At 42.5% G+C, this 14,414-nt stretch overlaps 1 protein-coding gene across 9 annotated transcripts in view; it reads left to right on the forward strand.

Annotated features, from left to right (window-relative positions):
- ablim3 (actin binding LIM protein family, member 3) overlaps positions 1 to 14,414 on the forward strand; it is a 335,178-nt gene that overhangs the window by 309,696 nt on the left and 11,068 nt on the right. For 5 of the 9 annotated variants that reach the window (XM_078550574.1, XM_078550576.1, XM_078550575.1 and 2 more), the window contains 5 exons: positions 2,962 to 3,109; positions 8,461 to 8,490; positions 10,040 to 10,098; positions 11,357 to 11,417; positions 11,970 to 12,038. In XM_078550574.1, coding sequence (XP_078406700.1) covers positions 2,962 to 3,109; positions 8,461 to 8,490; positions 10,040 to 10,098; positions 11,357 to 11,417; positions 11,970 to 12,038 — 367 coding nt within the window. The remainder of the gene's footprint in view (positions 1 to 2,961; positions 3,110 to 8,460; positions 8,491 to 10,039; positions 10,099 to 11,356; positions 11,418 to 11,969; positions 12,039 to 14,414) is intronic. The other 4 variants (XM_078550577.1, XM_078550578.1, XM_078550579.1 and 1 more) reach the window with 2 other exon arrangements.

Raw genomic sequence — 14,414 nt, forward strand, 5'->3', positions numbered from 1 at the left:
ATCCAAATGCAGAAAATGATACAGCATTAGGAAGGATAGAGTTTCAGTTATCGATTGTTCTTGATGCACATCAAGGACAAATCCCTTTACTCATTAAAGTATCTTAAATTACTAATGTCATGTACAAACATCAGGAAGAGCCCAATGGCCCCAGATACAGTTCCTGGTGAATGTTGTTTGATGCAAACTCAACCAAGACCTGGAATTAAAATAGTAACTAAAAAGATGTCTTGCAGAGATCTATTCTGAAAATTTTCAGGATCAATCACAAGCACATTTTACATAATATTTATTTAAATAAATGAACATGAAACATTAACACAAGTAGAAAATCAGCAAAATGTCTATTATAAAGTAAAATTGGAAAATGTACAGAAAATGTCAAATCCTAAACATAATTTATAAAACAACCTTGCTCCAGCTCCTTCAAACCCATCTTTTCCTCCCTTGCTCCTCTAAAGGCTATAGCTCATGCTGAGTACAATTCTCTGACCCTAACCCTAAATTCCCAAATGAAAATAATTTTTATTTTCATTAGTGCCTAAATGAGAAGAAAGGTTGTTTGCTGTACTGTATCCTGTGGACGAATGAGAAAGAAACCTGAATTTTAAATCAACAGAACCCCTAAACACCTATGCATTTCTTCCAGCAATCAGCAAACAATATACTGCTTGTGATTCTTTTGACAATGCAAGTCTGCTACAGTCTCTGCAGAATGCAAAAGTAATACTTTTCAGGACATTATCATGTTCAGAGCAGAGCAGACATTAACCATCAATGTAGCAATCTCCATATGGTACAGACAGCACCTATTCAGCATGCTCATATCACATTGAAAATCACACTTATTACTGGTGATAGCTAAAGTCAATTCCAATTTCCACACAGTAAAAAAGTGATAAATTTCTGCATTTTTTTACAATATGAAGAACACAAGGCAGCTGCCAACAATGCACCAAGTCATTGAAATGACAGATGCTGCCCACAGGTCATGGTGCCATTATCATTACTAGTAATTGTATAGGTATTTTCCTAATACTGTAATAGACTTCCTTACCATCTCCAGCAGTATAGTAATGTTTCTTTATAGCACTAAGATAAAAGGAAAACACTGCAGAGGCTGGAAATCTGAAATAAAAAGCGGAAAATGCTGGAAAACCTCAGCAGATCTGGGAGCATCTGTGGAGAGAGAAGCAGAGTTAATGTTTCAAGTCCATATCATTCTTCTTCAGAGCTAAAGAGAAGTAGAAACGTGATGAATTTTATACTGTTGAAGAGGGGAAAGAGCTGAAGGAGCAAAATAGATGGTCAGGGATAGGTGGGAGCTAAGGAGAAATTTGACAAAGATGTCATTGACACAGGACAAATGGAGTGTTAATGGTAGTGTTAAAGACTAAAGAAGATGCTGATAGTGGCATAAAGGTAAGATAGCAGAATGTGTTAATAGCAGAACAAGGGTCAGCACTCTGTGAAGGCACAACATAGAAACAAGTGACATTCGCTGCTTTCAGTGCGGTCTCCTCTACAATAGGGAGACTAAACGCGGACTGGGTGACCACTTTGCAGAACATCTTCGCCCAGTCCACAAGCATGACCCAGACCTTGCTGTTGCTTGCCATTTCAACACATCATCCTGCTCTCATGCCCACATATCCATTCTTGGCCTGCTGCAATGTTCCAGTGAAGCCCAACGCAAACTGGAGGAACAGCATCTCATCTTCCAGTTAGGCATTTTACAGCCTTCCAGACTTAACATTGAGTTCAACAACTTCAGACCATGAACACTCTCCTCCATTTTTACCCCTTTTATAATCCAATTATTTATTTTGTTTATCCTTTTTCCCCAACCGCACCCCCCGCCTCCCCCACCTGGCTCTCTCCAACAGGGCTATCTGTCACTTGTTTTAATGTTTTGCTTTCACAGAGCGCCAACCCTTGTTCTGCTATTAACGCATTCTGCTTTCTTACCTTTATGCCCCTGCTAGCACCTACTTCAGTCTTTAAAACTATCATTAACACTCCCTTTGTCTTGTGTCCATGACATCTTTGTCAATCTCTCCTGAGCTCACACCTATACTTGACTTTCTATTTTCCTCCACCCAATCTTAAACAGTATAAAATCCATCACATTTCTACTTCTTTTTAGTTCAAATGGACTCAAAACGTAAACTCTGTTTCTCTCTCTAAAGATGCTGCCAGATCTGCTGAGTTTTTGCGGCATTTTCTGTTTTTATTTCTTTATAGCACAATGGCTTATGTCAAAGCAGTGTCTGCCAGAGACCATCATTTGCAATTTTTCTGGATTAAAACTCTTACTGTATCCCTTTGGCCATGTGCTACTTCTTCTCTGCATTGAGAGAATTGCATTTATGAAGATAAAAATATATTTAGATGGTATCACCCAATTATGCCTGGAGGCTGTTGGTACTTCCTTACAATGCAGAAGTAGATGTCCAGCAGGACTTTTAGCAAATCAAAGTTATTAGAATTAATGGCCGCCATGAATCAATCATCATTCTGTCATAGTTAGGTTTAATTCTAGCAGGTGACAGATTTTAAGTTTCACTTAACTGCGACTTTTCCTCAAGGACATTTGTAAAATGAAAGTCTGTCTCTGCTTCTGGGGAATGGAGAAGCTTAAACCTGTATTTATTTTACATTTATTTTTGCCCCCATTTTTATTAAATTGATATCTTTTTATGTGAGCATTGATATACATATTGTGCTATGGCTTCTAACCTCAAAAACTACTTGTACAATATGCGGTCAATGTGCTTAAAATAGATTTCAGTACTGACCTCATTGATATTAATGAATATGCATTTTCAGCATGCTCTTGTCACATTCATTGATCAGCACTGCATATCAATAGACCTACGTAATTGTGCCGGTGGGATGATTAGAAAAGCAGAATTAGGGCTTTAGTAAAGGTAAGATTTGAATCTATCACTTTTGTTCCAGATACAAAGTGGCATTAACCGACTAATTCTGAAGGAGGAGATGAAAGCCAGATCAGGGACTTATGATAATGACCCCTGGTCGACACGTAGCTCCACAACAAGTAGGGAATATCTTCAGAACATAGGCTACGATTCCCCAGTGAATGGATGTAAGTAACTGAAAAAATATCTCTTTGTAGGTTCTATAAGCAACCCTCAATTTGTTTCTGAATAAAAGGGCTGGATTATTTTCCCGGTTGGGACACAATCCTGATGTTGGCCTCAATCCCACGTCGAGATCCTGGAAATGGCCGTGGCGGGACATAAGTCACAATATTCCTGGAGGTAACCAATTAAAAAGCTGACTCCGGGAGCCCAGTCTAATTAAGGATGGCAAACAGACCAAGGAGGTGGGAGGCCCACTGCGATGGCTGGCTGGCAGCTCCACCAGGACAGGTGGGCGCTGCTGAGGCAAGCGAGAGAGCGCAGGGTGCTTCAAGATGAAAGAAAATTACAACTCACGCATGGCCATGGCTGTCTAACCATCATTGTGGAGGGAGACCAACTCCACAGAAGGTTTTGCAGCCAGTGCTATGGGCATTGCATCCCAGTGGGTCTATGCTGAGGTGAGAGGGAGGTGATATCGGCAGTCCCCAGGCCTGCCACCTGGGGGCTGTGGCTAGTTCAATTCTGTGCTCTGGTCTCAATGGGGCCCATCAGTTGTTGGCAAGATCCCAGCCATGCCATCATATTTTTCTCAATTGGCCAATAAATGGGCCTAATTTGCTACCCACCTCTGCAGCCTTGACCCTGCCTCCAGCTCAGGGGCAGGACTTCAGGTAGCCTGCTCAGCGTACTATGTTCCAACTTTGCTCCTGATTCTGCTTCCTAAGTTGCCTCTGCTGGAGCAGGAAAATTCACCCAATGAGTGGGAGGTAGACTCCAATCCCTAACAGTGATTGAAACGGGGAGAAAGGCTCATTCTCTTTGTGTCCTTGAATATATTTACAATTTCCAGTCATCTAGTCTTTGAGAGCAACTTTATAGGCAGAATCCAGCTCAGGGAATATCAATACTTTTAGGGAATCTAATATCAGAGTTAAAAATAAACTAATGAAATATCATCTAGTGGTGCTTTCATCTTGCAGTTCCAGGGTCCAATTGAGGTGTATGATGCACTGTATGTTTTCTAAAAACACATTGGAGAGCTCCACTAAAGCATTAACAAACTTACACAGTGGGCAGAATTTTACGCTCCCCTCTGGCTGGTGATGTGGGGGGGTGCTGTGAAATTCCTTGGATGGCCTTCCCACCAGGCTCCCGCCCGCCTGCCCCAACCTCTCTGCCATTTTACAGTGGGGACAGACAAGGCCTAGGCAGGCCCACCCCCCCGCCCCCGACTTCTTGCCAGAAGCGGCCAATTAATGACCACATCAGGGCCGTTTCCCAGCCTCAATTTTCAGGCTGGCTGGAGGAGTTCAGGAGAGGGGGAGGATGCCAGGAAAGTGACTCTGTTCAGGACTTGGGCAAGAAGGTGGGGGAGGGGGTCATCTCCATCAACAGCCTTCTTCCAACTTCGGGTGCCCCCGCACCACAAGGCCTGGCTCCAACCCCCCTTCCCAACCCCCCACCCACCCACCCATCCCAGGATGGCTCCCTCCTCAACCCCCACTCCGACTTTTCCACCAACCCCTACCCTCCCCCTCCCCCTCCCTCCCAGGCCTCACCTCCCCTCCCTGAGACCCCCACACTCACCTGGCTCTGGACACTGAGGACTTAGTCTCTGGGGTCTGCTTGCAGTCCCAGTCCTATTCACTGCAACTTCTAGATTCTGGTGCTGCTGGGACTCGAGAGCTGCTGGCCAATGAGATTAGTTGGCAGCTCTCTGAGGTGGAACTTCCTCCCAACTGAGGGGCAGAAGTCCTGCCTCCAGCCAATTAACACTCCTTGGAGTGATGATGCATTGACCCCTGACACTTCGGGTGGCAGGTAGGGAAACCCCGCCATCCTAAAATTCCTGGCCAGACAATAGTTGAGCCAAACAGGCCCTGAAGATCCCAGATTTCATTCCTTAACTGTTCAGAGCTAACAAGGGCAACAATAGGCTATATGGGCTCAAGGCTCCTTGATTAGAGAGGGAGGTATTGGGCAGGATTCTCACTCCTGATTGCTTTCAGTGGCCCCTACTAGAAGTATACAATGGCCAATGAGGGAATCAGGCTCAGCTTGAATGCTCCCCGTAATCAACATGTCTGTCAGGACTCACTGTCAAAGTTCACATGTGACTAATAGTCACTTGGCCAAGGTACCAGCGGGTGCCTGGAGCCTGTAAAACCAAACTTCTGCGAAGAATCAATGCCTTGAGGTGAGACGAGGGGGAGAAGAGAAGACACAAAAGTGAAATTAGTTGGAAATCTATACTGGCCATTCTTTAATGCAGCACAGCTTCAAAATTGGAATTGTCACATGATAACATGAAAAAAGATTCTGAATCATGTTAGTAGTTTTTGATTTGCACTGCTAAATTATATCAATCATTTTAAGTGGCAACAATTCTGTAACTCAAAACCGTTTATAATTTTGCTTTGTGTGGTTTATTAGCGGCCATGCACACCCAAATTCTGATTACAGCTGCTCAATCTTCTCTATATGATCCAGCAAAAGACCTGAATATAGGGTTCGCTCAGTCAGAACAGGAGATCCTAGTTTAATTAGAAATGGGCATTTATAGTGAATGCCTTCCCTTTTGACACCCTCCACCAATTTGCCTGGTTAACTTTGACACATCTGACTAGAATAAGAGGAACTATTTCCTGGTTATCTCCCCTGAGAATACATTTTCTTGGGAAAAAGGAAGTTGGTTGGAATGAATTTCAGTTAAAGCATAGCTTGTTCTTTCACTGTATCAACTTTGAATGAAACCAGAGAGAAAACAAGAAGGAATGTTTGTGATTCTCTGTCAGGAATTGCTGATGAAAATGTGCTTTTTAAATTTTTTTTAACTTCAGAAGTGCACCTACAGAATTAACAAATGTTCAAAGTCCTCTTGCTGACTGGTCCCTTTGATCTGTGTGCTCAGCTAATATACATTTGGCACTGCTGCAATAATCAATTACGAGGAATATAAACCCTGACTCCTCAGATATTTGAAGACTGGCTACCAAGAGTAATCCAGACTCCCCAGTGTCTTGCTCATAGCATTACAGCAGTGGCAGTAAGCTACATGAATGACCTTCACATGAAGTATGGTTTTTGAAGTCTGATTCTTCAAACGCTTGAGAACTTTTTCAAACCAAATCAATAACATTTTCAAATTATGAAAGAAAATTCATCAGCCTCCAATTACACTGCAATTTTATTTGGAGTGTGCAAATAAGGTTTGAGGATTATTCATGGTAAACCTTCAGAAATTGTAGCTTATAATGAATCAGCATCATGGATAGAAAAAAAACAAAATACTGCAGATGTTGGAAATCTGAAATAAAAACAGGAAATGCTGGGAAGGCTTAGCAAGTCAGGCAGCATCTGTGGAGAGAAATAAAGTTAACATTTCCTTGTGCTACTCATGTTACTTTGTATCATTTGTTGGGAAGTTTATGAGAATGACCAAGGAATGAATGATTCTTTCATTACCCTCCGTATATAAAGGCACAGCAACAGTGAGATGAGGCCCTTAAGTGGTCATTAACTGGCCACTTAACGGCTTCAATTGGCCTCTGGATCAGAAGACCGTCCTCAACCTTACCCAACCCTGACTGAATCGCACATAGTTGGGAAGTTGACATGCAATCCACACCCAATTCATTGTGTTTCTGGTGTGCAGATTCAGGTCCTGAGCCTGACATTGTCCAAACTCTGAGTTTGGTTAAACAATGCTACATAATTTATCAGGGAAGGAGGTTGAGGGATCGGTAGTGTTATTTTTTTGCCACACTGCTTCATTTCTTCTCAGTGTTTAAAGCTTCTGCAACTTCATAAAGTAAATGGGTGGGAATAGATGACCGATCCTTGTGCTACTCACGTTACTTTGTATCATTTATTGGGAAGCATATGAGAATGGCCAAGGAATGGATGATTCTTTCGTTATGTTCCCTGTATAAATGCACAGCTGCTCACTGCTCTCCATTTTCCTGGTGGCTCAGCCAAGGTCATGAATTCAACACGAGGAAAAATTTATTTTGTGTTCTAGGTGTGAGAAAATTTGAAATAGCTTGATAAAAAAACTCAGGTGACTTTGTCACACTTAATGCATAGAGGCCAGTAGAAAGCATGAACCCACACCCTCCCACTTGAGGGGTGTCGGGGGTCCCGCCTGCCCGCTGGAGAGCTGGTGAGAGTTCCACGCTGCCTCTTTTCGGGAAGGCCCCCCAAACCACAAGCCAATCAGGCAGTAGCGATGCACTGGTGGGCCTTCCCCCAGAATCAAGACCCTAAGGGTGGAAGTCCCACATAGTGAGAGCTGCCAGCCAATCAGAGACTGGCTGCTCTTGCGTTCAGCATGTCGGAAGGACATCCCCAGCCGGAGTCCCAGGATCGCAGAGGACCCAGGCCGCAGGTAAGTAATGTAGAGGGTGGGGTTTGCGGCAGGGGGGTGGGGGGTGGTCACAGGAAAGTTGGAAGCAACGGCAGAGGGGTGGCTCTCTCTTTGATCAGGCACTATTGCCTTTGGTCGAGTAACCCCAGCCCCTTTTCCCCACCAAGGTGACAAGTGGCTCACACAGGCTTACCAGTCATGCAAGCCGCATGGCAGCAGGCCCACTTGCAGCTGGGTTAATCCCAGCGGCAGCAGGATGAGACCCTTTAGTGGTCATTAATTGGCCATTTGAGATCCTCAATTGGCAGTGGTGCAGGTAGGTTGACCATGAGTCTTCCCACCTGGAACTTAATTCTGGCAGAGAGAGGAAGGCAGCGGGATGCTGGTATGCCACCATCCCGCCTAAGTAAATGCCCTAGCTTCCCACCTCCAAGCTCGCCACCAGTGAGACCAGATGATCCCGCCCAAAATTATACAAAACATTGAGCCAGAAGAATACCCTGTGAACATACACCTGCATTATAAATTACTATTTTCCCCTTGTTTCATTTTTGTTGTTCAGCTGCAGGAAGGAAGTGATTTCAAAGCCAGTCAAATAATGTGGATTCCAGTTATGTAGGTGATGTCATTAACCATGGTTTTGCGCACACATACCGGACATTGCAGTCATGTCCTTTTCCATACCTCAGTTAAAAAAATTATTACAGGCAATGATTATCTTGTATTTTTTAGCAACAACTTTACAGTTGCTATTCAGTTAAATAATTTTAATTGCATTGTAATTTCACATGTCTCACAACAATAAAAAATAATCTATTTCCTGCAGTTCACATTATTGCTTAGTTAGGGAGGAAAAAAACTGCTTAATACTGCTTTAATACTTTACTGCTAAGTAAAGCATTTGGACTAGTTTTTGGTAAGAGAGACAGTTCAGGGGAAGCAATGCCCCTGCCTTATTATAATTTGCTTTTAATCCTCTGATTACAGCTCCCAGAGGAACATATATGGGCGACAGTGGTGAGTAAAAGTCAGTTTGTTGTTAAACCCAAATTTTGACATTTCAAGGAATCCTCCCTTACAACAGTCTACAATTATTGCTTCAGTCTGCACTGTTGTACAGAATCACTGTACCAGTTTTATGTCCTCTCACACATGATGCAAAGCTGTTTGAGTTGCTTCTGCATATCAGTGCTGGGCAGGTCATTGCTGGTTGGAATCATTAGAGCCTATTTTAATTCTGTTTGCTTAATAAGAGAAACTGGATAATGGAATGCTGCAAATGCTGTCCGTGGGCTGACTGCAGTACTTTCTCCAACCACAGCCATATTTCATCACCATAATTCTGTATTACATTTTTGAGGCAGGGAGGTGGGTTTAATAGTGTGCTATGTTTTATTGTGTAATTCTGTGCTACATTTCATTACATAATAATGTGCTACATTTTAATACACAGGTATGTGCTACATTTCACCACATGTTTGTGTAAGATTTGTTATCAATACAGTAGAAAGTAGCAATTTGTGTGATGGCTGTGGATAAGTCGCAATGCATATTCCGCTTCATGGTTTAATTTTCAGAAACGCTAAACAACATGATCTGTCAATTACATACTGCCATTTGTAACTTATCTACAGAACTCTCTTGACATGCATCCACTTTGTGATTCACATTTTTTAATATCGTGAATAGGTTTTCATTGGTCTCTTTACGGAGAGACCGATCACATGAAATACTTCGATGTAATTCCCGTGTTTATTATTTGTACGCTTATTACTGGATCTTCAAGCTATGATGCTGAACAATGTGGGAAAAAAAGCCCCTTGAATTCACTTAGCACTTGTTGCCCTTCTACTGCGTGTATGTGTTTGTGGATCTGGATCCTTCCTTTATTTGATATCCAGATCCTTTCCCCAGCTGGTCTAACACATGTGACAGTGTCTCCCTTATGTCTGCTGTTCTTCATAGTTGTGCCCTGCCCAGATTTCGCTCAAATCTGTTCAACACAGGGGAGAGGGCGGTGTGAGACTTCCACTGTGCACTACTTATAACTAAACTATAAACATCTATATAAAGAACATATTTGGGATTTTTCTACACGTAGCAAATCGGGCTTATCAACAAAATATTTTTGCTTTTTTTTTTAAAAACATGTAATATTACACTTCAACATTTGAGTTTCTATAAGGTCCTCCTCCGTTGTGATGGTCTCACTTGGTGATGGAGAGCAAGGACATTTCTACTTTATCCAACATCAATCTGTCAACTTCCTTATATTTTTCTATCCTGGCCGATTGAATGAAGCAGGACTCCGCAACATGTTAACTTTAAGCACCATCTAGTGGTTTTAAGAGGATCTACATTGGATAAATTCACTTGTGCAACTTCCACTGATTTTGGATTAGGATTCAAACTTGGGAAAAAAAGGATAAAATGTAATCTCCAGCTATCAGTTTCAGGCATTTTTCTTTTACTGTTGTTGCCTATATGGCTTTCTAAGATAGTTTGGTTTTACTTTTAGCGCCAGTAATGCACCAAGTCAACTAATAGAACCATTACTTTATCACAGATCCACTGATTTCCAAATCTGCTTCTCTTCCTGCCTATATGAGAAATGGATTGCACAGGGTAAGATTGAATTTAATTCCTCTCACAGTTAGCTTATTCCCCGAAGAAGAAAAGCAAAAGTGTTTGTTCAGTGTAAATGTCTGCATCTGTCTGATTTTATATGTATCAGTTTCCCCCGTCCCTGCCCTTTTGAAGATATTTTAAATGTATTGTCATTTCCCCAAGCTCACCTGTCTCTCAGCTGGCATCCATGACTTGAGAGATGTCAGTGTCTACGTCATTGAATATATCAAAGGAATTGTAAGGCGTTATAATTAAAATTTATAATTGTACATTTGTACATTCTGTATAAGTGTGTAACAAACCAGGTGGAGCTCGAATACAAATTCTTTATCACATTGATCAAATCACTCCTGAAGATAATGGGCTGAATTCCCACCCCTTCCTGCCCTCGCGCGCCCCCCACCCCGTGAGTTAGTAGGTGGGGAGTGGACGTAAAATTCCTCAGGTGGGTTTACCATTGGGTTCCCACCTACCCTGACCTCTCTGCAGTTTTATGCTGGGGTGGGCAAGGCCTGCCTTTGCCCAGGTTAAGGCCCTTAAGTGGCCAAATATTGAGCACTTTAGGACCGTTTCCCGCCCAGCCTCAATTTTTAGGCTGACGGGAGGACTTCCCAGGTATGGGGGAAGCCCGAAAATAATTGGGTTCAGGCCTCAGGCGGAAAGGTGTGGGGAGGGGGCACCCCCATCAGCAACACCCCCTTCCCCCACTCCCTTAAGGACCAGTAACCGCAGGATCTCCTCTCCCATCCCAGCTGCCCCTACCCTCCCCACCCCTGGACCCCCAAAGCTTACAGCCAGAATTTTCGTGTCCCTGCCCCTGGCGGGATCTTCCAGTCCCGCTGAAGTCAATGGATTTTTGAACGGCTTGCTGCATTTTCTGGCCCCGCCTCAGCAATGGTGGGGTCGGAAAATTCCACCCTGCCTCTTCCTGGAATCCCAGGACTTGGGCTCCGCGCACTGCATGCAGTCCCCAGTCCTGTACACTGCAGCTTCTGGCACTGCCGGCCAATCAGATCGGTCGGCAGCTCTCTAAGGCCAGACTTCCTCCCAAGTGAGGGGTGGAAGACTCATGGGACATAAACATGCCGGCTCTTCGGATGGCAGGAAGGGAATCCCCACCATCCTAAAAATCCAGACCAGTATGATACTTTAGTGCTCGGAGTGATGAAAAAGCAGTTCAAAGAATGTTATCTTAAACTACAAATAACTAACAGGTTGTTTATTTTCACCCAACATCACTCATCGCTGCCTTTAGCCTCAGAGTGCTGACATTTTCCAATATGACAACGACAGTTCTGTTAACTGGGGAATGAGAGGTAAGCTCATATGATTGGTTGGATAAAGTAAAATATAAAATGCTTAAGTAAAGACTAAAAAGGCAATTGTTTATCCGTTTCCATTGTTAAAATAATGTTAAGTGTATTGATGGGCACACACCATACTGGCAATTAAAAGGGAAGGTATGTCCTTTCCGTCTCCATCTTATAATCTAGAATCAAAATAGCTAAAGGCAGTTCAGAATCACTGCACAGTCGGGATTATTATGCATACGTTTTAATATTTTATGCCCAAATTTTATGAGGATAAGAAAGTTATACCATCAGTATGCAGTGCTGTTGGAGATGGAGATGCAAAGGGTCAAAGACTACACAGCACTTAAAATATTGGGGATTTTCTAAAATGTAATAATGTCACTGCATCAGTATCCTTGTGTGAACACTTGTCCCTCGATGCCTGAAATCATTGACAGGAGCAGTGATGAATTTTAGCTTCATAGAGTAGAAGAGGCGCTAGTTACATATAACTCTGTTGCTATGCCTTTGTTTATTGTCATGTTTCAAGTTTAGTATCTTCTCTTTCTTTTACAGAATACAAGGTAAGGACTGCAGTTTGGAGCCTGTGGCCCTTGGTAGATCCCTGTTGTGCTTCAGTGATGAGTGAGAGAAAGAAAATGCCTTCTATCATGGCCATTGATTCCTTTACAATGATTATATGTAGTGCTTGATTGCTAACTGATGACCTCCATCTTAACAGCAGAAATATAATGATATCCTTCCTACATAATAATCTCAGATAACTTCACTATCCCAGAATGTAAGGATTTTCTAAGTAAGAGTGATTTAAAGACCTTTGTCATACATCATTTACTTACTCCTGTGTATTTATGTAGTAACTCCCTTACCATATAGTGTCAGTGACCTTCTTACTAATATTATTTAGTTGCTACCCAGAATGCAGAAGGCAGTAATTTGGAGGACTTTTATTGCAATCACACAATCAGAACTGATTATCTCTTCTTTTTCTCTGTTTTGGCATCTATCTCGTGAGGCAATTCCTTGCCCACTTCTTTCAATGCAAATGTGTTAATCCTTTATTTTATTATGAAAGAAAATTAATCAGCTGTTTAAATTCATATTGAAATTATATTACTCAAAGTAAGTACTAAGTCAACCATCTCAAATAATGTAGAATGTACAAGTTGTGGTGAAAGCCTTGATTTTCTGTAATTGCTCAAGGTCCAAAATCACTGAATTATGCTAAAGCTCCTGAAGTACTTATAACCCTATACATGAAAAAAATCATTTAATTTACCTCTTTGTTCTTCCTGTGATAAGTGTTATCAGTTTGCCAACCAGTGAAATCTTTTACTATTTATCCTCTAAGTACTGGTTCATAATTTTGAAAAGCTTCATTAGGTTCCCCCTTAGCTTTCTATCTCACTTTCAGTAAATAAAGGGCAGAATTTTCTCCCCTTGTTGAGGGGGTAGTTCAGGAGCGGGCGCACCTCCGATCGGGGGCGCACCGCCTTTTTACATGGGTGGGCCAATTAAGGCCCGCCCAGTGTGATGTCCGCCAGAAGCGCTAGGCGCTCCCTGTGCAGGTTGGGGGGGGGATTCCCTAAGCCGAGCATGAAAGAGTGCACTCATCTCCCTGAGGCTAAGTGCTGCCTCAGGGAGATCGGCGCCAAATTTAATTAATGTTAAATGTAGAAAAATAAAGCTTCCCTGACATGTCCCCTCATGTGACACTGTCACATGAGTTGGGACATGTCCATCACTTTCACTTAAATTTATTAAATTTTTAAAAACCTACATAAAACCTCATCCTGCCCGTGGATGAGGTTTCATGCTTTCTCTGAAGCCCGCCAGGGCTCCTGTCCTGCCCGCCAACCTTAAGGTTGGACGGGCAGGTGCTTTAACTAGTTCAATTAGTTTTTAAATGGCCTCAGTAGGCCGTTGACAGGTCGGTGGACGCACAGCACATTGAAATGATGCAGGGTGATGTCGGGAGTTCCGCCTGATGTCATCCCGTGTCATTTTACGCGTCAGCGATCGGGCCCAGCTCACCAACCTCAATATCCTGCCCAAAGTGCCAGTTTTTCTAGCTTTTCCTAATAACTACATCATCTCCTTCCTGACATCATTCCGGTGAACCTTTGCTGTTTCCTTTCTCATGGCTCTAATATTCTTCCTATAATAAGTTGCACAGTAGTATGTGCAGTACTCCAGCAGTGGCTTAATCAATGTCTTGATTCAACTTCCCTCTCTTGCTTTTATATCCAACATCCCTGTATATAAAACCCAGAATCCCATTTGCTTTTGTTGTGGCCTTTCCTTCCCGAACTCCCAGCAGAAAGATTCACAGGACAACTAGATCTTTCTGTTCCACCAATCTGATAAAAATCTTACTATCAAGGGTGTTCTTCCTTTCACTGTTTGTTTTCTCTACCTTGAGTTGCACTGGCCTCCTATCTGCCCGCTCTCCAATATTTTCTACATTCCCTTTCAGTTTTTTACATGTTTCCTCATGAATCCCTAAGGAATACCACTACCTAATTCCTGCTGACCTGAAAATATCTATTTACCACAATCTTTGCTTTGCATCTCTTAGTCACCTCTGCCCGCACAGCTCCACCCCCTTAAACAGCAAGTGTCACAACAAGTGTCCTATTTAGCACCTATCAAACATCTTGTGTAAAACTATATTTGTAAATTCATTGCATTCCTTTCATGTTAACATATTCTGGGATTTCCCCAAACAGTGCAGTTGAGTTAGCTCAGCTTGGTGCACCCTTGGGCAAAACTTGGTAGTGAATGAGGCCAGCCAGCAATTTGAAAAATAACATCATTGGTGAATAAACTGCAAGAGGATCAGTTAATTGCAGCAGCAATAGCATGGACTGTAATTGTTGATAAGTTGTATGTACAAGAACTTCAACATAATATTCCAACTCTGATTCATTAGCCATGCTTGTGAAACCAGTCCATGTTTTGCAGTCAGAGGCAAAGGAATGCCAATCACAATTGATTGTA

The sequence above is a fragment of the Cetorhinus maximus genome, chromosome 10 (genome assembly GCF_964194155.1).
Source record: "Cetorhinus maximus chromosome 10, sCetMax3.hap1.1, whole genome shotgun sequence".
NCBI lineage: Eukaryota > Metazoa > Chordata > Chondrichthyes > Lamniformes > Cetorhinidae > Cetorhinus > Cetorhinus maximus.